General features: G+C 33.8%; 2 protein-coding genes and 1 long non-coding RNA gene across 3 annotated transcripts; 2 read left to right on the top strand and 1 right to left on the bottom strand.

Moving 5' to 3' along the window:
* The first annotated feature begins 1,595 nt into the window (after positions 1-1,595).
* Positions 1,596-7,172, top strand: LOC143043293 (uncharacterized). Its single transcript, XR_012968295.1, has 2 exons — positions 1,596-1,731; positions 6,699-7,172. It is a non-coding gene; the product is annotated as an uncharacterized LOC143043293 (long non-coding RNA).
* A 4,241-nt stretch (positions 7,173-11,413) lies between these two features.
* On the bottom strand, positions 11,414-14,621 carry LOC143041985 (uncharacterized protein C11orf42-like). Its single transcript, XM_076214177.1, has 3 exons — positions 14,430-14,621; positions 12,824-13,177; positions 11,414-11,904 (listed from the first exon to the last, which is right to left on the bottom strand). The coding sequence occupies exons 1-3, from the start codon at positions 14,518-14,520 to the stop codon at positions 11,636-11,638; spliced, it is 714 nt and encodes a 237-aa protein (XP_076070292.1). The 5' UTR covers positions 14,521-14,621; the 3' UTR covers positions 11,414-11,635.
* Positions 14,591-23,338, top strand: LOC143041984 (uncharacterized). Its single transcript, XM_076214176.1, has 4 exons — positions 14,591-14,865; positions 15,829-16,191; positions 19,796-20,089; positions 22,542-23,338. Exons 1-4 carry the CDS (start codon positions 14,622-14,624, stop codon positions 22,640-22,642), a joined length of 1,002 nt encoding a protein of 333 aa, XP_076070291.1. The 5' UTR covers positions 14,591-14,621; the 3' UTR covers positions 22,643-23,338.
* The last annotated feature ends 275 nt before the right edge of the window (positions 23,339-23,613 follow it).

Below are 23,613 nucleotides of genomic sequence, written 5' to 3'. Positions count from 1 at the left end.
GCACAGTGTGATGGGTTTGATGATAAGACTAGCTTAGGGTCAATTAACATATTAGTTCTGTTAATATGTAACAAAAAAGGGCATGCATTTCCCATCGTTATTAAAATAATTATTAAGTAATATATGTCTTCATCTCCTTGTCATACTTGACAAATCTGACAAAATCAAATCCTTATCATCTAAGTAAAACTGTCCATACGGCATAACCAAACTCATGAATTTCATTTATACACATTACGTTGATGTTTTCCGTTGAATAAACGAATCAAAATCTGACTGGCTATATGACAATAGAAGAGATATGAAATTTCTTTAATTGGTATAAAGAAACTTAAAGATGAAAGTCAAACATGCTCGTATAAGTGTCATGCATGCACGGATTAACAGACCGTGCAAGGGCTGTTTAGCCAGTCAAGGTCATTAAAAACTTCCATTTGTTTGCATGCACGATGGCCGTATTATAAACAACAAATTCTGGATCTTTTGTCTATATATATTCAAAAATAATTAATTTACTCACAAGTAATTAATGGTTTGGCCACAAGTAAATCATATTCATGAGTTTGTTACGATCATCTATTTCATAAAAAGACATGTCTACAAATTATAGATAAGGTCACAAAAATTAAATTTCATGTTGAACATCTACGGAATTTTTCGACTCCAAAAATTGGGGAGAGCGAGCGAACGATTTGAAATTTTTAATATAATAAAAAATAATTTTGCAAATTTTTTGAAGCGAAGTTTGAAAAGTAAAGGCGAGCCATTATTTTTATTTGAAAGAATACTTTTGCTATCAGACGTTCGGCATTGTACTAAAAGCTTGTCAGCTGCTTGGCCGCACGCAATTATGTATCCGGTATCTGTTTATTTTTTATAAGCTCATCTTGTACGTGTTTTCCTAAAGATCCGACGACCTTGAAAGAATGCATTTTGGCTTTTATCTAGACTTTCTCTCATTACATGTTTATAGCCTGGTATCCCGGCCCGATATCTAGCTGCGCGTCGTAAGGACAAGATTAGCCAGGACCCCAGGCTATACATGTTTATATCTATTACTTCAGTTATCAAAAAAAAAAAATAAAAAAAAAAATAGGGGAATAATTTTGTAAAGGAGACACATTGTCGCTTCCGATTCCAAGCACTATTTTGCAATGTCAATGTAATACTATGATCGATTTGTTTTAATTACTGTTATATAAAGATTTCGTCGGAATGAATTCCGTTTATATATCTCTTAAATTAACATCGAATTTTGTTAATATCTACTGAAAGCAGATAAATAATTCGTACAACCCTTAAATATCAACAGCAGTTTGCATTAAACAAAAATAAATTAACCTAACCCGATACCCAGCAATTCTATTTTATTTTTTTGCTGTTCTGATCTCCGTACTCGTCTAATTAAATTAGAACATAGGTGTATAAAAAAAATTGTACACCCATGGTTAGAATATGTACATCAAAGTCGCATATTGACATGTCGTAAATTATAAAATCTAAGCGTCAAGCTGAGTGATATCTTGAGACTTGGCCATTGGATTTGGTGTTATGAATAATTGATTTATAAGACTTTAATCAGTTGTGTTATTTGATCATTCACAAGAATTTAGAGAATTTACAATATCAATGGTTTCGTGGAAAATTGAAGGACACTTGGTAAAACATCAAAACTCTGAAGATAGCAATATACAATGTTTGAAGGAATTTTCGAAACTTAGACGTGTAGAGGTATGTAAACACACGTAGCTTTAGAATATATACATGTAGTCAAACAAATAGTCGTTAAATCAATAATTTAAATAGATGGATAAATTATAGGAGTCAAGCTCCGAGGGGTCAATGATGCCGTTTTTCATATTAAACATTCACATAATCGTAAAAATTATTACGACATGCTATTGTATTTTTGTCTCATTATGACACGAGAACTTATTTATCAATCTAATGATTTTGAAAAGAGAAGGAAAAGTTCAAAAGAAAATATTAGATTATTGGAGTAGGCAAAATCACTAGCTTAGAATCTTAGACCTGGAACTTACAATAGATAAAAGTTTCAGTCCAAGCTTGGACATTCAGAATATTTTACTTTAAGTTAAGTCATACTTTCAACTTTCCGTGAATTTCTCTTGACTACCATGACAACATTGCACTGATCGCTGAAACTGTCTAATATTTAATACATGTTTTAATTAATTTAACTTTTAGTATCTTAATACTGTCTTAGTGACTAAGAGTGTAACAAAAGGCACTTAGAATGATTACCAACCCTAAAGACATTTCAGTTTCTTACGGATTTAAGGGAATTCTTTGCATTCCCTTATCAATTCAGATAACTCGAAAACATCTTAATTGTTTGGTTTTTAGTAAGAACTCTTTGCATCAACTTAAGCATTTACGAGCGTAACACGATTCTTTCTTAATTAACACGTTTCAATGTAAGTGTGGCTCTACCTATTCCTTAACTACGTACACTTTGAATGAAAATGAAAATCATAATAAGCAGGCGAATAAATCAAGATTTCTTTCAATCATTTTTTTTTAACTTCGTAATTGATCGTAATTACGGAATATATCGAAATAACCGGATGTGTTACATTACTTTATTATCAAGGGACCATTTCACTAAATGACAATATGTTAATTTTTACGATAACGACCCCTTAACAAAAAAAAACGGAAGAACCTTTATTTCAGAAATTTTAATTGTTAACAGAAGTCTAATGGCAAATATTTCATACAATTCAACAACTTTGAAGAAACAATTCATACCCCCCCCCCCCCACCCCCCCAAAAAAAACAAAAAAAAAAATCTTTCAGACGTTAGTTCGAGCAATCTCGGAATAAAGTTAAAGGTTGAAAGTGGGTTTTAACTTTTCAGCTTTTACTGAGTATAATAGTCTCAGATTTTTATTATAACAGGTGTAACAATTCATCTGTCTCGTAACCAGATACACTCTATGAAGAGGTTTAATATCACGTGCATATAATATTATCAACCTTATAATATATTCTTGTAAAATTCGATAAAAATGTACAACCTTAATTTTTAACTCAGCGATCCCACGATTCTGTACAGTGTTTTTTGTGCTTTGTGTTTATTGGTCCGAGACCACAATTATTTCGTAGTGCATAAATTTCTTTCAGAAGATTAACGAAAATTTTAAAAAATTCCAACCTGCGCTTTCTCAATGAAATTTTTACAGTGTTGTACTACTTTTGGGACAAATTATATCAAAATTATAGAAAACTTCATCGGCTCTAACTCAAAATATGGACAATTTTATGTTTAGTGCGTCTTAAAATCTTTTGAAAGCTTCCGAAGTGCTAATTTTCAACCTTTTTCAGCTGGACCAAATCACTACTTTCCTTTAAAATTCTGAACCCAATTTTTTTACAGTGTAATTTCACCCCCCCCCCCCCCCCTCCCCGCCCCCTTACTTGCAATTTGAGGCATTAAACATGGAGAAATAAATTTGGAAGAGGTATGAAAATTAATGGCAAGTTACCCACTGTCAACACTAGGGACTATATTTGCGATAATCAAGGGACGACAATTGTGGTCTCGGACCTATTGTCAAAAACTATATGTATAAATACTCATAGTAAGTATTAAGTCCATATCGTATATATAGCAAAATCGAGAAGAGTTCATTTGGTTGATATTTTTAATCATTTGACAAACTTATAAGTAAATAATAGTGATCGTATAAAAAGAAAAGCTAACCTAGGCAGCATTGATTAGGTAGATAGTTTTACTACGTAAAAAAATACTTGTATAGCCATTTTATTAATAGTGGCAGGGATTCCAGCAGTCGTACGCTCTTTGTGCACAATGGTTTGTTTTTATATATAAAAAAAACAATTAACAAATTTTCTTTTAGATAATTTTTTAAGGCTACTATATTTACTTGTTTACATTGCATTTTTGTTATTACCTCCACAATTTTTTTTCTAATATCCCAAATAAGACTGTATTTAAATTAAATTTGAACTTTTGAATATATCCATTAATTAGTTATTCCCAAACATCAAATACGTTTGGACATGTTTATAAAATAAAAACAGATGTCGTTATTCATGTGGCGATTCACAAATGACCACGGGAGTTTCCGTGTTTATTTACATTGGTATGTAGATAAGACTAGCTTCAGTTAACAGAACAGGCGAAGGCGGCATCGCAGATACCCCACAAAGGAGTTAGCACGTACTAGAAAAACTTAGTCGAAACCTTAAATTTTCTTAAAGAAATCAGGGGGATGCGAATGTGCCAGTGTTTCGTTGGAGTTCCTGTCAATATAATACTTCCATTCTTTGATTTAGTAATAGAATTATGAAAAATACAAAAAAATGTCGTGCCTAAGTAAAAGAATTTTTCTTAATTATTCTTCTAAATCAATAATCCTGATTAAATTAAGAAAGAATGTAACGGCTCAGTGCATAAGACCAAGAAAACAGTTTTAAACAAGAGGAACCTCAAGTACGCCCGCCCCCTCGCACATGTCTTTGTGTATGTCTCAAGAGCTGCTGAATCTTTACTTTTTCCAGTTTATACTCTTTAGATATATTCTCTCAAAAATAAGATTATTATGTCATATACATACATGTACATATAAGAAATTGTATATTTATCAGTGCGTTTCTAAATGCTCGCTGATTCCTCTTCATATTAATATTTAATATTATTCTGTATTTATTACTAAAACCCTGGTTTTCTGAGTACATATAATATTTCCCTCTGGACTTCGTAATACTTGCCAACCCTGTTCAATATATATATTGTTACATAAGATAGTCAGTCAATTTGGACACACATCTATTTGTGAAGAACAATAAATGTATTTTTTTAGCCAGATCTCTCCGTCACAGTTTTTCTCTTCTAAGATTTATGATGACTGATAAGTATGTAAACTTCATTGACAAATATTGCATGAATATGAAAGAATGAGAACATGTTAGAGCTCTTCTATAAAAGCATGCAAAGCAAACCATTGATCAATTTGCTTGCTGTATTTTTTTTTGATGTTTGTAAACAACAGGTATGTAGTGTGTTTACTATATACTGGAATTTGATTGGGCAGTAAACATTAAATTCAATTCATGTCCAATCAAATCCCAGTATATATTGAAACTCCACCTACCTATTGTTTACATCCAAGCAAACATAGCAAGCAAGTTGATCAAAGTCTTTTTTTTGCATATTTCTATAGAAGAGCTGTTATGATATCTAAATATAAGCCATGCTTTATACTTAACTGGCATCATGAGCCAGATATTTGACATGCTTTTTCACAAGGTAACAGAAGTTAGAAGATACGAATAACTTGCCTTGACACCATGTTGGTCTGCTCGAATTGGCGGAAAGGCAGCAAATACCAATTTTCGTGTTTTTAATTTTACATGGGCAAGGATCAAACCATTACCTGCTGCTTTCAATGAACTTGTCTTATGACAAGAGCACTAACACTTGAATCACACCATTTTTTATCGAGCCTGTAACTTCTGTCCCAGAAAGCTTGACATATGGATAAAGTAATCTGGCGGCTTCGGCGGTAGCGGTTTAATAAAACTTATCAAAAACTTAATATTTCAGAAGGTAGAAGCCTTAATACTTTATATATAGATGCCTTGTGTTATAAAGTGTCCATCTGTCAGTCTTAGGTATCTATTGTCCTTGACCTCGTTTTCATGTTTCATTGACTACTTGAAAAAAGTTAAAGACTTAATGTGCCCCTCTTATAATGCTTCACTTAACGCACGTTATTTTTTTTTCGAGTCTGTGTGTCTGTTTGTTCGTCCGCTCGCCTGTCCCGCTTCAGTTTTTGGTCAAGGTAGCTAAGTTTTTTTTATGAAGTTGAAGTCTATTCAACTTGAAACTTAGTGCACACGTTCCCTAGTGATTATGCTATGATCTCTCTACTCTAAATGCCAAATAAGTGTTTTATCCAATTTCACGGTCAACTAAACATCGAAAAATATATTGCGGGTGGGGCATCCGTGTACTATGGACGCATTCTTGTTAGTAATATCATTTTATAAATATATAACTATATTTGGTTTATGCATACATTAAAGGTCCTCATGCCCGCCAGACTGTTTTCACTACACCTTTACGTCATTTCATGGATCAGTGAATATGGTTAATTTTATGTTGTCAAGTCTATTTCTCAGATACTATGAGCAATGGTATCCAATGATTGAAAGGTGTACATCTCTAACTGGCCATGGCTGGTGTTATTTGATCTTGACCTCTTTTCATGGTTATTTGGTTACATCATCTGACATTCTCTCGGACTTCTCTTGAACTGAATTTTAATGTGCGTATTGGATTGTTATGCGTTTACTTTTCTGCATTGGCTAGAGGTATAGGGGAGGGTTGAGATCTCATATAAATGTTTAGCCCCGCCGCATTCATGCGTCTGTCCCAAGTCAGGAGCCTCTTGCTTTTGTTACTCTTGTAATTTTTAATTTTAGTTTCTTGTGTACAATTTAGAGTTTAGTATGGCGTTCATTGTCACTGAACTAGTAATTATTTGTTTAGGGGCCAGTTGAAGGACGCCTCCGAATGCGGGAATTTCTCGCTGCATTGACGACCTGTTGGTGATCTTCTGCTGTTGTCTGCTCTATAATCGGGTTGTTGTTTCTTTGACACATTCCCCATTTCCATTCTCAATTTTATGTATATATTTCTTTTGCAGGTGGCAGTGACAGTGGCAGTGGCAGTGGCAATGACACTTTAAGTTTAGAATACAATAACTTGACCGTTTATTTGGGAACAATAAGAGAAAAGACCATGACATTAGCTATATCAAAACTTGGCAAGCTGACCAACCAGCTGTGCAAGAAGAAAATGTTAGATTCATCTCTTCAGCTGGACAGCAATGATGTTCTTGAAATATTTAAAATTATTTGATATCCGAATTTAAAGGACATGTTAAAATGGTAAAATATTATTACCCGAGGAGCAGAAATTGTCGATTGTTAATTCCATTACAAATTATTTAGATAAAAGAAAAAAAAAATTGAACACTGTGAATAACTTTTATATTGTGTGTTTTTTTTTTTAATAATTACAAGACAGACTGTCATCGTGAAAGAACTTGGAATTTTGTAAATGTAGTGTACAAACGAAATATGATCAACTGGATAATTCATAGCCTGCATCAAGGAAATAGGAGGGTTACGCAACAAACTGAAGGATTCATACTCTGCAATCGCATAATAGGAGGGTCTGGCAATACACTGGGGGAGATTCGTAGACTGTAGCATTGATTGAGGATAGGCGGATAAAAAATGAAGTGAACAAGTTGAGATTATTAACTATAATTGCATTAAATTTTATAAGTAATGAATTATATTTTTTTATTTGTTGGAAGAAATTTCCTCCAAGAAGGAACATTAAATGAAGTGAACTTTCTGTGTTTAACAAATGAGAAAAATTGTAAATATATTACAAGTTTTAATTTTATATTTGTTGGAAAAAATTTTGAAAGATTTGATATTACTTGGAAGAAATTTCTTCCAACTTGAAAGAGGATGAAAATGAAGTGAACAAGTTGAGTTTATTAACAAAAATTGCCCACTTTATTAGAAATGAGTTTTTTAATTAGTTGGAAGAAATTTCTTCCAAGAAGGAACATTAAATGAAGTGAACTATCTGTGTTAAACAAATTGAAATTAATATGTAGATGTATTACATGTTTCTATATTTGATGGGAGAAATTTTGAATGTTTGATATTACTTGGAAGAAATTTCTTCCAACTTGAGAGAGGATGAAAATGAAGTGAACAAGTTGAGTTTATTAACTAAAATTGTATATTTTATTGGAATGAGATACATTTTCTAATTTGTTGGAAGAAATTTCTTCCAAGAAGACAGGAAAGTTTTATGAAAAAATATAGAGAACGAATATTGCTTTCCATTTTATTAATTTATAGGTTACTGTTCTTCATTTCATTGTGATTTTAATGTTTTGTAAAATATGAATGCAAATTTAATATATATATATCCAATAAAATAATCATACTAATGATGTTTTTTTCTCCATGTGTTTCCTTTGCCAGAGAAGAAATTTCTTCTAACTCTGTTTGTTTGCAAAAAAATACCAATCAAAAGCAGAATATTAGCATATGAAATTGCAGAATTAGGTATATTCACAATAACAGCGAATTTCGACCTCTAAAAAGGACATTCTTGGATTTTCCTTTTTTATTTTGGACTCTCTTATTAATAAAATAACAATAATATTTAAAACAACATGAGCCACTCTAAAAAGAGTTATGAGAGACTATAAAAAAACATTTCTACAAAACACATATATATCTTTATTCTCATCATCAAATACATAGGTGCAGAGAAGAAATTAAATAAAAATAATTATTTATATGAAATTTATGTAAAAAATGTGGGTTGTTTTTTTTTTTTTTTTTTTTTTTTTGGTAGTTGGAAAACACGTATCAAGTATTAAAATTAAGTGTTTGCAATTTGGAATTTCTTGAATTTAATCATTTCAAAGAAACGGTTTTAAAGGCAATCGGTATTCTGGAAATATTTTTTTGAAAAAAAAAGGTAGTTAAAGCACTTAATTTAGTACTCAACAATTTCAACTTTAGCTTCAAAGATTTAATTGATTTCATTATTTGAATAAATATTGATTTTAAACAACAACAGAAGGTCCGCAACAAATCATTTAGAAGCTTGGTATATATAGTAAACTAAAGAAGTTAATCCAGGGATCACACCGAAGCATCTTCATTATGATCAAGTTTTTGAGACAAGAAAAAGTAATCCGTGCTCTCACACTTAACGATACAGAACTGGTGATAAACATATCCCAAGAAAGAGAAAATATTCAGGGAAATAGATGAAAGACTTTGTGACATCTTTTTTTCTAAATCCATAGGATGTTGGATGTATACAGCATTATATTTTAGTCTGAGATTCATGATATTAATTTAATTATTGTATAAAATATTGAAATAGAAATCATTTTTTTTCTTTATTTTTAATAAGATTTACCTGGATTTACCTTGGTTCATTAGTTTAGTGTTGTTACAAGATAATCCTACATAATCCCATTGTTTGCATACAAGTTATGGGATCTCCTACATAAAATTTTACTATTTTACCTATAAAATTCAAAATGTAGGAAAAGCCAGAATAAACCCTTTGATGTTCATATATTTGTTATATTTCCTATTTGGCAAAGATTACATAGTAAATCAATAGATAGTATTGAATAAAACAAATTACATCGCGAAGTCGCTATATGAAATGTCTACATTGAAATATAAAAAAATTTAAGACAAATGTCTTTCAAAACCAAGATGTACATTTTGCCTAACAAAACTTAGGGAAATATAAAAGTTCAGAGACATGCACTCATTAGATAGTTTTTCTGCAGAAATATCAAAGAAAAGAAGATATTGTATAGCTTAGAATGAGAAAAGTATTAACCAAAGAAAAAAAAAGCAAAGAAAATGAATATCTACACAACAAAACCGCCTTGACAGTGTATGAGTAGCATGCCCGCTGAAGTTACAGGAGGTCACGGGTTTGTTCACCGGCTTGGTCATACCAAAGACATAATGTATTCACTATTTCTCCGCCTGACAAGAGGCATGTATGGTAAAAGACTGGAAACTTTTGAATTGGAATAATGTGCTTGAATAGGCGAATGCCTCTTAGTGAAGGCTACTAACTTGGTAAATACAGGGCTCTGTGTGTCGTTTAATTAAAGCAGGTGGAATATTCATATATAATTGTCATGTTTATCATCACTGTGTAGCATTACCATCATATAATGTAACCTCCGTGAATGAAACAATGATAGCAAAAAGTATCTATTCTATTCTCCATACTATAACAACATTCTCTATACAATTTATGGTTTCTTTATTTTATTTAAAATTGAGAATGTGTCAAAGAGACAACAACCCGACCAAAGAGCGTAAAACAGCTGAAGGCCACCAATGGGTCTTCAATACAGCGAGAAAATCTGTTTATCAATTTGTCATGTTGGGCCTGTTATATCTGATTGAACGGTATTGGTGTTGCTTATTGTTGAAGAAACATGTCTCATTGACATATTGACATTGTAATATTCTGCTAAGCAGCAATGAGAGCAAGAAATGCCTTTCTCAGTCAGACTCTATGTTTTTGACAATTAGTCACATCTAGGTAATAACAAGCGATACATAGCAAAGTTCAAACTTCATAAGATGACATTGAAACTCGACCTTGACCTTGATGTCTTACTTATTGACCAAGGACCTCATGTCAAAAGCCTCTAGCTATGACTAACGAGGAAGAGCTCTTCGATTTATGAGTTACATTAACTCACAACTCATGTCATGAACAAATAGAGGAAAACATCTTATTACATTTGGATGGACCTCTTTAGTCCAAGTATTTAAAAGAATAACCAGAGAAACGGTAACGAAATTTTAAAAAAATAATAACTTCATCTTTCTGCGACAGCTCGAAAACATGAAAAATATTATACGGTTGGATATATCCTACTTGGATAAGTGTACGGTTAAAGTTGGTGAAAGGTGGAAAGACCTAATTACAATCACTGTTTCAACTGTTGTTGCTTCTGGTTACTTTTGTTGCCAAATAAGCCATTTTGCCTTATCATACTATGACAAACCGGATAGAGTAAAGTAAGAATTATATGTTTACTAGTGAATAATATGTAATTCCTTTTGACACGAAAGATAAAGGACTATGCACATATATATTTTCAATGTTTTTGTAAACGGTATTTTATACAGCCGATTTCAATAAGTATGTTTCTAAAGGTAATACCTTTGGTTAGCTTGCTTGCTAGCTGAACCGTGAAGTCATTGATAGGCAAGGTATACTACCCTCCTTTCGATAGCCTAGTCCTACAGACACATAGATTGGTTATCTGTCGGACTACCCTACTCTTAAAGAAGAATAGTTTACCTAACCTAACATTGACTTTACGGTTAAGCTAGCAAGCAAGCTAACCAAAAATATTACCTTTAGCTGCAAACTCATTGAAATCGGCTGTAGCGAACTCTAATTAAATTCATCACTATTTAAACAAGAGCAGTTCATGTAAACCATGCCAACAAAAATTATCAAAAACTTGAAATGATTTTTTGATTTTTTTTTTTAATATTATTCACATAACTCATAAGTTGAAAACAACCTGAAAATACCATGACATAAACGAAAAACGATCGAACGACATGTAGCAGTACAAACGTAACGAAAAATAGACCGGCCAACATGAACCCAACCAAAAACTGGTAGTGATTTCCGGAAGAGCAAGCAGATTCTGCTAAACATGCGTCATCAGTTTTTGTGCTGCTAGTACAAATACGATGACAAATCTATGGTTATTTTTTAGAATGCGTATGTACTGTGTAAATGATGAAACACTTTTCATATTGCGTATGCATTTATTTGATAATTACAATTAATTATAATATACAAAAAAATGGATAATACAGATAAATTAACATCAAGAAGAATAAGTAACAGTTGAGTTTGCGTAACAGCATGCTCAGGTAACTTCATTTTGTTAAGACATAAAAGCATAAGAGAGAAAAGTCAGATACAAATCATATATCATTTGAATCGAAACTTTTACAAAAAATGTGATCACTCATCAGGTATATCAGGTAAATCATCCATTGGATTCCGGAAGTGCGCTCGTTTTATCCATTCGAACTTCGATTTATTTGGTTGGTCTGTAGGCTTCCCGAGTGCGCCATTTTCTTTAAGTTTGTATTTCCGCATTTTGAAACCAATAGGAACTCGTTGATCTATTTCTACTCTGTCGGTTTCATTCCCTATTCCGACGGTCACTGCTATCTTGTCTGCATAGCAAACCTCGTATACCAGATAAATCTTGTTTACATACTGAAATCCTGAGAGAATATGATAGACAATACTTAAATAACAAACCATACTTGAATAACAAGCGATACTGGAAGAACAAACAATACTTGAATATCAAGAATACTTGAACATCAACAATACTTGGATACTAAACAATACTTGAATATTAAACAATAATTGAATTCTAAACAATCATACTTGAATAACAAACATTACTTGAATAACTTGAATAACAAACAATGATTGAACACTCAACAATACTTGAATAACAAATAATAGCTGAATAACAAACAATACTTGAATATCAACAATACTTGATTGTTGTAGTACAAGAACCTAAGATGTGAACTAGTACTGTTGGAACAAATATTCCATAATCTTTATTCACCTCGGGGCCCTCCCATCCCTTAGAGAAAAAATAAATCATGAAATAGTTTTTTAACAAATATTTTGTCCCAAAACTTCCAAATCAGATATTAAGCTAAAGTAACAAATAATGGATGCAGATGTAAAATGAAATTATGAAGTTTTTGCTTTGTATTTTAGAAAAATACACTGCGTGAACTTTACTATGGTCACAAGAATCTAAAAGTTCAGTGAAATATAACATGTGTATTTTTCTGCAAAAGAAAGAAAAATCTTTAAAAAATTTAGACACATTTTTAGTATCTTCATATATTTATAAGTAATTGTATTGAATGTGTTATTGCTCTTAACCGAACATTTGTAAAACAACTTTAAGTTAGTATACACTTCCGTGGGAAAAACTTTTAATTTATTGGGGAAAACACATAAATACATTTAAAAAGAGTTGACCAACCCTCCCATCCCCCCAAAATAAAATAGGGTGCATGCTCCACACGCCTGTGGCTATATTTTTGAAACTATCGTATTCTTGCAATCCCTAATTTACCATAATAGAATCCTTGCCAGCCTTAGTTTACTAACCTCTACTGTCCAATCCTACCGTGACATCATCCTCTCCAGGGATGTTTTCCATGGTGTATCGTTCACATGCATCTATCTCAACTGTCACAGTTTTACGTAACTTATTTTTCAAAGCTGTCTCCTCGAATGTAAAAGTTGGATTCATTCGTTCTGAGGCTTTCTTTGTTTTTGGCCATTCCGTGAGATTTGTATCTTTTGGATCGTCAATAAAATCTTTAAGCCTTCCAATTGTTATAATTCCGGGTCTAACACCTTTCAGTCTTTCCATTTTAGAAAGTGATTCTTTGACTATTATAGAACCATGATCGTAATATTGTGCATCCATCAAATACGGAATAGGAATTACTCCTGGTCCTAAATAAAATTGTTTAAAAAAATCATATATTAAATACCAGCAAAAAAAAAAACCAGATAAAACTATAGTTATCTATAAATAAGCTTTTGTTAATTGTTGAATACCTTAAGGTGACCTATAATTGTTAATGTCTGTGTCATTTGGTCTCTTGTGGAGAGTTGTCTCATTGGCAATCATACCACATCTTCTTATTTTTATAAAATGGGTTAGTAGCTGAGACATCAAACAAACAGCACGAGAAAAAAATCCAAATGATCTTACAACCCAGTCAGCGAGAATACTACTTTTCTTTTCCTTTTTGTAGCACTGATACACTCCAATACTTTTAGGATTAATTAAATCCCTCTATTCTCAAATTTTAAACTTATAAAAAGTTTTTATATAAATATATGAAACTCTTATGACACTTCAATGTATGTGTGTTTTTTTAAGTTGTAAATGTATACAGTTTATGCAGCGCATAAGGACACAATTTTCAACAAAATTAAATGCAAAGAGGTCACGTTTTATTCTTTTGTTGATCAGTAAACATCAGTTCCATAGGAACAATACTTATTGTGAATTCAATACATTAGAATATTGCTGGAATATTGCTGGATATGAGACTATAAATCTTTAAAAAAAAAAAACATTTTTCAATGTAACTAAGATAACATGATAAAATCTACTCGTTAATTTCTTTTCCGAATAAATGTTTAACCTACAAAAATATTTGATAGAAGCAAGTGTTTGAGCTGATTGCATATTTTTTTCTTCAAATAACAGATTTGAATAGGTATAACTTCGCATTCTTTGAGAACAAACATTGATTTTGAGTAGTTTTCTTCATCGTTACCATAACACATTTTTTGTAAAGAAACTAGTGCCGATAATGTCTTTCAAGCACAAGTATAATATTAATAATAATAAATTATGGAATAAACAAAAACATAGTTTTAAAAGTATCATAAAAATGGAAGTTAACTTTCGAACGTCGAACGAACCCACGAAATTCAATTATTTAGCAAATTATTTCCTTGAAGTCCGTGTATAGTTTTTAAACATTTCAAGTTAAGAAATTAAAAAGCACATCTTACATAAAAAGTTAAAAACAAAAGCATACTATTTATTATAACAACAGCAAAACCATTAATTTGAAATAAATATAAAATGTACGGAATGATAAATTTATGCAACGAAAATTCACATTAACTTGTTTTTCATAAATGCGGTAATAATTATAAAGATAACGTGTATTTTTGCGTTTCTTACCCATAAGTTGAGCTGCCACAATATTTCTAACCATAGGCCAGACGGCCCTGGCGTCGCATTCCGTAATACTTTTGTACAACTTCGAATCCATTTCAAGCCATTCGATTCTTCCGTGTGGTATTGAAGGTTTTACCAACGTTGTCAAGAACGTTTATGACGTTTGTATACTACTAACGTTTCCATGTCTATTCTATGACGTTCCCGAGAAATTTTTATGTGACTGTCGTTAGTGCACAAGCAATGTCGTTCAGAGAACTCTGGAGATATTCATTAGCCAGACCTAATATTTCTGAACACATTCCCAATATATTTACCAATGTGCTTGGTGTAAGTCGTGGTGGTATGACATGGAAAACCTATAAGCAGTTAACAGGAAATCATATGGAACAAAAAGCATGGCATAGCATCTCTGGCAAAGTTGCCAAAGCAGTAGCTGGTAAGTTAATTTATAAAGTATATATCAACGAAAGTCCAGATGCATCAATCGCGAATAGGAATTTAAAATCCTATAATCGAAGTTTGAAAAGCTAAATAAAATATCGGACTTCAAAATTCGAGATAAGAAATTCGATATATCCGAATATTATAATTTAGAAGACTGCTTCGTGTATATCAAAAACTTTTACAGTCGATGAAATATGTTTCAGTAAAGTATTTTAATAAACTGATGCTCTCAATCTGAATAAGCTTTTACCACTGTAACAGTAAAAACACTTTTCAATACCTTCACTTGGACACGGACAGTTAAAACTTTATTAAACCAATGATTCAGAAGATATTTGGAAGTACATTACAGCAAAATTAAACTTATAGTTTGTTCTTTATGTTGCACTGCTACACCACTATCCTATCAACATGTTTAACCCCGCAAGATGCTTTATGTTTATGTCCCAAGTCCAGAGTTTTTTAGTGCAGTGGTTGTCGTTGGTTCATGTCTCTTCTATTTGTTTTTCTTAAATCATTTTGTTACAAATTATTCGAATTGCGAATTTCTATATTTTGAGTCCGAATTTCAAATCTAAGATCTAAGATTTGAAAATTGGAGTGATCATTCATGTTAGCATGAATTTGGGTACTATATATTGAGAATCAAACTCAAATTTCTTCTTCTTTCAAGTAAGTAACCACGTAAAAAAACTTTGTAAAAGTTAATTCATATTTTCTCATAAGAGGAAAAGCTACTGCTGGATACTTTAAAATAACAAATATTAAGTCTACTGAAATATTTTTATTACTAAGTAATTCTGAATCAAAAATAAAAATGAAAAGACAATGCAAACGTTAAAATCATCTAGAATAACTAAGATTTTTCTAAAAGCATGCGCACTTAAACTGTGTCGTATTCCAAGTGATCCGTTTTTTTTTTTTTTTATGTAACGTTATTTCTATACTTTGACAGGAAATGAAATAATTGCAAACCCTTTCTTGTCGTTCCTCGATGCACCTTGCGAACCGGGATTACTGATATTCCATATTGACCGAACATTTAAAGAATGGATGAAAAGAGAGTCAACTCCGGCAATAGCTTCGGAACTCATTTGGGATTTCTATCCCCGATGGGCAGGTGCAGAACAAGTTAAATCGATGGAAACAGAAACATGTGATGAAGATCCCAACTTCCGGTTTCATCATGAGAGTTCATTAAAACCGCGGGGGAATGGAAAAGAAAAAAAGATTATCATAGACGTGTATGGAAAAACAGTAAAACAGTTAAAAGATGTTCAAGATCTGAAAAACAGAATCATCAACATGGAACTATTTGGTATGTTTCTTCTTTACAATTAATGTAGAGTCTTCTGTTGCATCTGTCCATTGGTTATTTAGTTTAATGTGCCGTTGTTTGATTATTTAGTGTCGTGATCCGTTGTTTCCTTATCAAGTGTAATGATCTGTTGTTTCCTTATTTAGTGTAATGATCCGTTGCTTGATTAATAGTGTAATGGGCCGTTTTTTGATTATTTAGTGTTATGATCCGTTGTTTGCTTATTTAGTTAAATGATCCATTAATTGATTGTTTAGTGGAATAATCCGTAGTTTGCTTATTTAGTGTCGTGATCCGTTGTTTGATTGTTTAGTGTAGTGACCCGTTGCTTGATTGTTTAGTGTAGTGACCCGTTGCTTGATTGTTTAGTGTAGTGACCCGTTGTTTGATTGTTTAGTGTAGTGACCCGTTGCTTGATTGTTTAGTGTAGTGACCCGTTGTTTGATTGTTTAGTGTAGTGACCCGTTGCTTGATTGTTTAGTGTCGTGATCTGTTGTTTGATTGTTTAGTGTAGTGACCCGTTACTTGATTGTTTAGTGTAGTGACCCGTTGTTTGATTGTTTAGTGTAGTGACCCGTTGCTTGATTGTTTAGTGTAGTGACCCGTTGGTTGCTGGATTGTTTAGTGTAGTGACCCGTTGCTTGATTGTTTAGTGTAGTGACCCGTTGCTGGATTGTTTAGTGTAGTGATCCGTTGTTTGATTGTTTAGTGTAGTGACCCGTTGCTGGATTGTTTAGTGTAGTGACCCGTTGCTTGATTGTTTAGTGTAGTGACCTGTTGTTTGATTGTTTATTGTAGTGACGTGACCCGTTGCTTGATTGTTTAGTGTAGTGACCCGTTGTTTGATTGTTTAGTGTAGTGACCCGTTGCTGGATTGTTTAGTGTAGTGATCCGTTGTTTGATTGTTTAGTGTAGTGACCCGTTGCTGGATTGTTTAGTGTAGTGACCCGTTTCTTGATTGTTTAGTGTAGTGACCCGTTGCTTGATTGTTTAGTGTAGTGACCCGTTGGTTGCTGGATTGTTTAGTGTAGTGACCCGTTGCTTGATTGTTTAGTGTAGTGACTCGTTGCTGGATTGTTTAGTGTAGTGACCTGTTGTTTGATTGTTTAGTGTAGTGACCCGTTGCTTGATTGTTTAGTGTAGTGACCCGTTGTTTGATTGTTTAGTGTAGTGACCCGTTGCTGGATTGTTTAGTGTAGTGATCCGTTGTTTGATTGTTTAGTGTAGTGACCCGTTGCTGGATTGTTTAGTGTAGTGACCCGTTGCTTGATTGTTTAGTGTAGTGACCCGTTGCTTGATTGTTTAGTGTAGTGACCCGTTGCTTGATTGTTTAGTGTAGTGACCCGTTGGTTGCTGGATTGTTTAGTGTAGTGACCCGTTACTTGATTGTTTAGTGTAGTGACCCGTTGCTTGATTGTTTAGTGTAGTGACCCGTTGCTTGATTGTTTAGTGTAGTGACCCGTTGGTTGCTGGATTGTTTAGTGTAGTGACCCGTTGCTTGATTGTTTAGTGTAGTGACCCGTTGCTGGATTGTTTAGTGTAGTGATCCGTTGTTTGATTGTTTAGTGTAGTGACCCGTTGCTGGATTGTTTAGTGTAGTGACCCGTTGCTTGATTGTTTAGTGTAGTGACCTGTTGTTTTATTGTTTAGTGTAGTGACCCGTTGCTTGATTGTTTAGTGTAGTGACCCGTTGTTTGATTGTTTAGTGTAGTGACCCGTTGCTGGATTGTTTAGTGTAGTGATCCGTTGTTTGATTGTTTAGTGTAGTGACCCGTTGCTGGATTGTTTAGTGTAGTGACCCGTTGCTTGATTGTTTAGTGTAGTGACCCGTTGCTTGATTGTTTAGTGTAGTGACCCGTTGGTTGCTGGATTGTTTAGTGTAGTGACCCGTTGCTTGATTGTTTAGTGTAGTGACCCGTTGCTGGATTGTTTAGTGTAGTGATCCGTTGTTTGATTGTTTAGTGTAGTGACCCGTTGCTGGATTGTTTAGTGTAGTGACCCGTTGCTTGATTGTTTAGTGTAGTGACCTGTTGTTTGATTGTTTAGTGTAGTGACCCGTTGCTGGATTGTTTAGTGTAGTGACCCGTTGCTTGATTGTTTAGTGTAGTGACCCGTTGCTTGATTGTTTAGTGTAGTGACCCGTTGCTTGATTGTTTAGTGTAGTGACCCGTTGCTTGATTGTTTAGTGTAGTGACCCGTTGTTTGATTGTTTAGTGTAGTGACCCGTTGCTGGATTGTTTAGTGTAGTGACCCGTTGCTTGATTGTTTAGTGTAGTGACCCGTTGCTTGATTGTTTAGTGTAGTGACCCGTTGTTTGATTGTTTAGTGTAGTGACCCGTTGCTTGATTGTTTAGTGTAGTGACCCGTTGCTTGATTGTTTAGTGTAGTGACCCGTTGGTTGCTGGATTGTTTAGTGTAGTGACCCGTTGCTTGATTGTTTAGTGTAGTGACCCGTTGCTGGATTGTTTAGTGTAGTGATCCGTTGTTTGATTGTTTAGTGTAGTGACCCGTTGCTGGATTGTTTAGTGTAGTGACCCGTTGCTTGATTGTTTACGGTAGTGACCTGTTGTTTGATTGTTTAGTGTAGTGACCCGTTGCTGGATTGTTTAGTGTAGTGACCCGTTGCTTGATTGTTTAGTGTAGTGACCCGTTGCTGGATTGTTTAGTGTAGTGACCCGTTGCTGGATTGTTTAGTTTAGTGACCCGTTGCTGGATTGTTTAGTGTAGTGACCCGTTGCTTGATTGTTTAGTGTAGAGACCCGTTGTTTGATTGTTTAGTGTCGTGATCCGTTGTTTGATTGTTTAGTGTAGTGATCCGGTGTTTGATTGTTTAGTGTAGTGACCCGTTGCTTGATTGTTAAGTGTAGTGACCCGTTGCTTGATTGTTTAGTGTCGTGATCCGTTGTTTGATTGTTTAGTGTCGTGATACATTGTTTGATTGTTTAGTGTCGTGACCCGTTGTTTGATTGTTTAGTGTAGTGAGCCGTTGTTTGATTGTTCAGTGTCGTGATCCGTTGCTTGATTGTTTAGTGTCGTGATCTGTTGTTTGATTGTTAAGTGTAGTGACCCGTTGCTTGATTGTTTAGTGTAGAGAGCCGTAGCCCGTTGCTTGATAATCTAGTGTAATGATCCGTTGTTTGATTCTCTTGCATTTTAACAAGTCATTTTGAGAATCGAATATAAAACATGTGGTCTCATGTTAAGCGGAATCGGCTTATCTTTACTGTAGACCTTAGATCACACTTGGGTTTTATTTGGGTTGTGTTGCACTATCTTTAGTTTCCTATATTGTGTTTTGTGAACTGTTGTTTATCTTTTCGTCGTTTTTTTTTTTTTTTTGTTTTTCCCAACGTCATTGTCAGTTTGTTTTTGACATATGAGTTTGAATATCCCTTTGGAATATTTTGCTACCCTTATAGAGATGTTTCTCATGTTTAAATTTTAACTTTATCTGATCACCAAAGCAACTTGGCTAAGTTTTGCATGGTTTAACTCTGTTTTGAGATCCCAGAGTACGGGTTGTAACGCATTGATACATGGCGCATGTAAATAAGCAATAATGTCCAATCTGTTAAACTATCATGTTTTTGGTTTTTTTTTACAGAGGATTCCATCTTTGACGACGTATATGTCTATGTAGTAGACAAAGTGTACTATGTAGATAGATTTGAACTAAAAATACTAATCGACGGCGAGGTCAAATCATGTCGATCTGAGACAAGCAGGTTCCCAGTCGGCTTCACAGTGAGGAGAATCAGAATAGGATGGAACGATTTTGAAGCCAGATGTATAAAACGAGTGTCGAAAAAATCGTTTACAAAAATGAGCGTCTCGTGGGTCCAAAGATCAAGGTTTTGGTATTACTTCAGACAGGGGATTGCAAATTGTGAAAAATATGGTAAGCTTGTTTTAAATGATTAGTAAGAATTTGTATGGTACAGACACACCAAGTCAAAATCACTATCATATCTTGTCGGGCCCTTTTATAGGTGACAATACAGTACGAGTTTTCTTCATTGTTGAAGGACGTACGATCACATATTGTTGATTTACACTCTGTGAGATAGTTGTTTCATTGGCTAGCATACTTCATATTCTTTAAGTTACTTTATACTAAAAGAATCTACTTGTAAATTTGGAATCACTAAGCACATAATTACTAGTTTCTTTATGAAAGCTTACTTGAAAGAGAGTAAATATGTTTTCTTATCAATATTTAACTGGTAAATGAATTCTAAGGACTAGTGATTTGACCAGAGATACTGTTAAACTAATACATGTACTAGTTAGACTATTTCTTTTTCTAGAACAGCTGATCAATCTTCCCGTTGGACATGTATTTGTTAATTTTTATAGCTGTACATTTAGATATAAATCTGCAAAAAAACGATATTTATTTATTTGACTTTCTAAATTAGTTTAGTTCATTTATTATCTGTGTTAAGAAAGTTTAAGTTAAACATTCATCACCTCTGTAAAACAAGTACATGTTGAGAACATCAAAAAAGTATTTGGGGAACAGATTTATACGTTTATTCTGACATTTTATGAAAAAATCTAATCCGTTTTATACCCCAGTCCCACTAGGCCACGATCGCACTACGATCTGTGAAAAAAATGCAAATTTTGATGATCGTAGTGCGATCGTGTAGATCGCAGTAAGGTCGTATCACGGTCGTGGTGAGGTCTTCAAGATCGTGAAGAGCGTGGCCAACTTTGAACATGTTCAAAACAATCGTGGTGCGGTCGTGGCGAAATCAGGTCGTAGTAGAAGCGCAGTGAGAGCGCACAAAGATCGTAGTAAGATCGCAAAGGTCGCTGTACAATCGTAGCGAGAGCGTAGCGAAAGCGTGATTCTATTCGGAGAGACTGCGCTATGATCGCACAGCGACGTTATCACGACCTCACTTCGACCATCACGTTCTCACTGCGACCCAACTACGCTTACACTACGACTATACCACGCTGTTCACGACCATAGTACGATTCTAGCACGCCCTTGCCGTCCTCATCACGCTCTTCTTACGACCTGACTACGTTCACTCTACGACCATCATTCTCATTGTCATTTTCACATAAAATATATAAAAAAAAAGCTCCCTAGATTTTGTTTGTTTGAATGTAATTATCCATTTGCTCTAACGGCCCAACCATGCTTCTCGTTTCTATATAGATTAGACCGTTGGTTTTCCCGTTTACACTGGTAATATTTTGGGTCCTTTATAACGTGCTGATTGATGTGAGCCAAGGCTCCGTGTTGAAGGCCGTACCTTGGCCTATAATGGTTTACTTTTATAAATTGTTACTTGGGTGGAGAGTTGTCTCATTGGCACTCATACCACATCTTCCTATATATATTGATACATCTATGTCATCTCTGCTATCGTTCACTAAAATATCGTCATTGAGCTTTATGGACCAGCAATAGGTTGTAATTTAGGTTGGATTGGTCGGTCCGACATCTCTGCTTGATCAGGATTCGTTACTTTGCTCCCTTTGCCTCTGCATTAACTCCTACCACCATGCCCACGTGTTCTGGTAAATTTTGGTGGTATGTGTATTGTTTCCGAGAAATCTACGATTTAATCAGAAATAGAAGGAATTGAACTGTATTGATATGGAACACGATGTTGACGTTATTGCTGAGAACATAGTAAGGTCGCGCTATGAACGTAGTATAATCGTGGTAAGAACGTGTTATAATCGCAGTAAGATCGTGTTGCAATCGGATAACTCGTGGTATGGTCGTAGTGAGAACGTGAAGAGTGCAGAAAGATCTTGATAAGCGTAGTGAGGTCGCAGAATAAGCGCGGTGAGAACGTGGTATAATCGTAGCGGGATCTTTGTAGAAGCGTAGAGAGGACGTAGTAGCATCGTGAAAGCAACGAAAATTTACATTTTCATGCCGCTCATACCGCGATATCATAATTCAAGATCGAAAAGTGAAACATTTACATTTTCCAGTATAAATCAACTTCTTGTCCGAAATAGAACCGTCATAATTGAAAAACCTGAGATGTAAATGTGGATCAAAAAATGTCTCGTTTGAATTTTTTACTTTTGTCATTTTGGCGTCTTTTATAGCTTGTTATGTGGTATGAGTTTTGCTCGTTGTTTAAGGCCATACTGTTACCTACAGATGCTAACATTCTACGTCATTTGTTGTCTGGTGTAGAGTTGTCTCATTAGCAATCATAATGCATCCTCTTGTCTTAAATTCATAAAAAATAAACAATAATAAAGTGTAAATAGTGTATAATTAGATTTGTAATCTAGTACGCTTGAACTGACATTCCATGCCAAAACTTTCATCTACGTTAACATCATTCTGGTTTTTTCATTTGCTTCAGGTAGTGGTGCAGGAGATTATCCAAGGATTACCAGTCTAGTAGACCACTTCAATATACCAAACTTCGGAGTACAAGAACGAGATCATGACGAGATCGGATGAGTGTTTACCATATCAACTCTACAATAATATTCTAATTCTTTTTTTTCTTAGTGCAATGAATTTCACGCAAACCATATAACTAGGATTTAACCAAAACATAAAACAGATGTAGATATACATTACTATATTTCCTTTGAATAAGATAAACAGGAACATATATAATAACTGTCTTTTCCAATTTGATTCGTTTTATTCTTTATTAGTTATATTGGATCCTTTAACAAATTCTTTAACTTACTTACTTTTGAGGCATTGCACGTTTACTTATCTATATATTATATATAATGCATTCTTGCATTACAGTCGTCTAAAATGGCTAGTCCACAATTTGACAAACAGAAGTTTTAAGGAATTAATGTCAAAATGTCTTGTTTATTAAGCTGTTTAGCATCAACAAGTTTGTAACTGATTGGGGTTCTAGAGGGATGCAAGCTAACTACTATGTTAATCTTCTTCATTATGCCCCAATCCACACCATTACAATATTTTAATTCAATAATCAACTTTTCTTCAGTTTGTTTGGGAGTCTTCATAATATCCAGATAGCCTTGTAATTAATCTAAAATCGATATTGTTCATAGATCATGCATCAGGTAGTATTGGCTTTCAACACTGCTGATATTAATATGTTTCTACTATAAAATGTACCACTTTAACGGTTTGAAAAGTGTTTTAATAAATCTATTTTAAAAATTCTTCCAATTTTGTTCTTTTTTTCTTCTTCAAAACGTTCATATAACTGAGGTTATATTTTTTTAAAATCATTACTAACGAGGCATTCACTCAAGGTTGGTATCACTTCCAACGAGACATTTACTCACCACATTTATATACCAAGCACTAAAACGATACCAAGTTGGGGGCATGATAATCCATAACCGAAAGACAGACAAAAAAATAACCTACAGTGGGAAAACTAAGTTTGTGCTGTAGGATTGGCAGGAAAAATTCGCCGTTTCAGAATAAAAACT

This window comes from Mytilus galloprovincialis, chromosome 8 (assembly GCF_965363235.1).
Source record: "Mytilus galloprovincialis chromosome 8, xbMytGall1.hap1.1, whole genome shotgun sequence".
In the NCBI taxonomy this organism is placed as follows: Eukaryota; Metazoa; Mollusca; class Bivalvia; order Mytilida; family Mytilidae; genus Mytilus; species Mytilus galloprovincialis.
The sequence above is the reverse complement of the archived record's forward strand: the minus strand, read 5'-3'. Positions and strand labels throughout refer to the sequence as shown.

Excerpts from the sequence above, each read along its gene's own strand:
- LOC143041985 (XM_076214177.1), bottom strand. The coding sequence starts at position 14,520 with ATGGATTCGAAGTTGTACAAAAGTATTACGGAATGCGACGCCAGGGCC. Across the intron at positions 13,178-14,429 it reads TGTGGCAGCTCAACTTATGG|GACCAGGAGTAATTCCTATT; the intron begins GTAAGAAACGCA and ends AATTTTATTTAG. Across the intron at positions 11,905-12,823 it reads GGTAGGATTGGACAGTAGAG|GATTTCAGTATGTAAACAAG; the intron begins GTTAGTAAACTA and ends ATATTCTCTCAG.
- LOC143041984 (XM_076214176.1), top strand. The coding sequence starts at position 14,622 with ATGACGTTCCCGAGAAATTTTTATGTGACTGTCGTTAGTGCACAAGCA. Across the intron at positions 14,866-15,828 it reads AGTTGCCAAAGCAGTAGCTG|GAAATGAAATAATTGCAAAC; the intron begins GTAAGTTAATTT and ends ATACTTTGACAG. Across the intron at positions 16,192-19,795 it reads CATCAACATGGAACTATTTG|AGGATTCCATCTTTGACGAC; the intron begins GTATGTTTCTTC and ends TTTTTTTTACAG.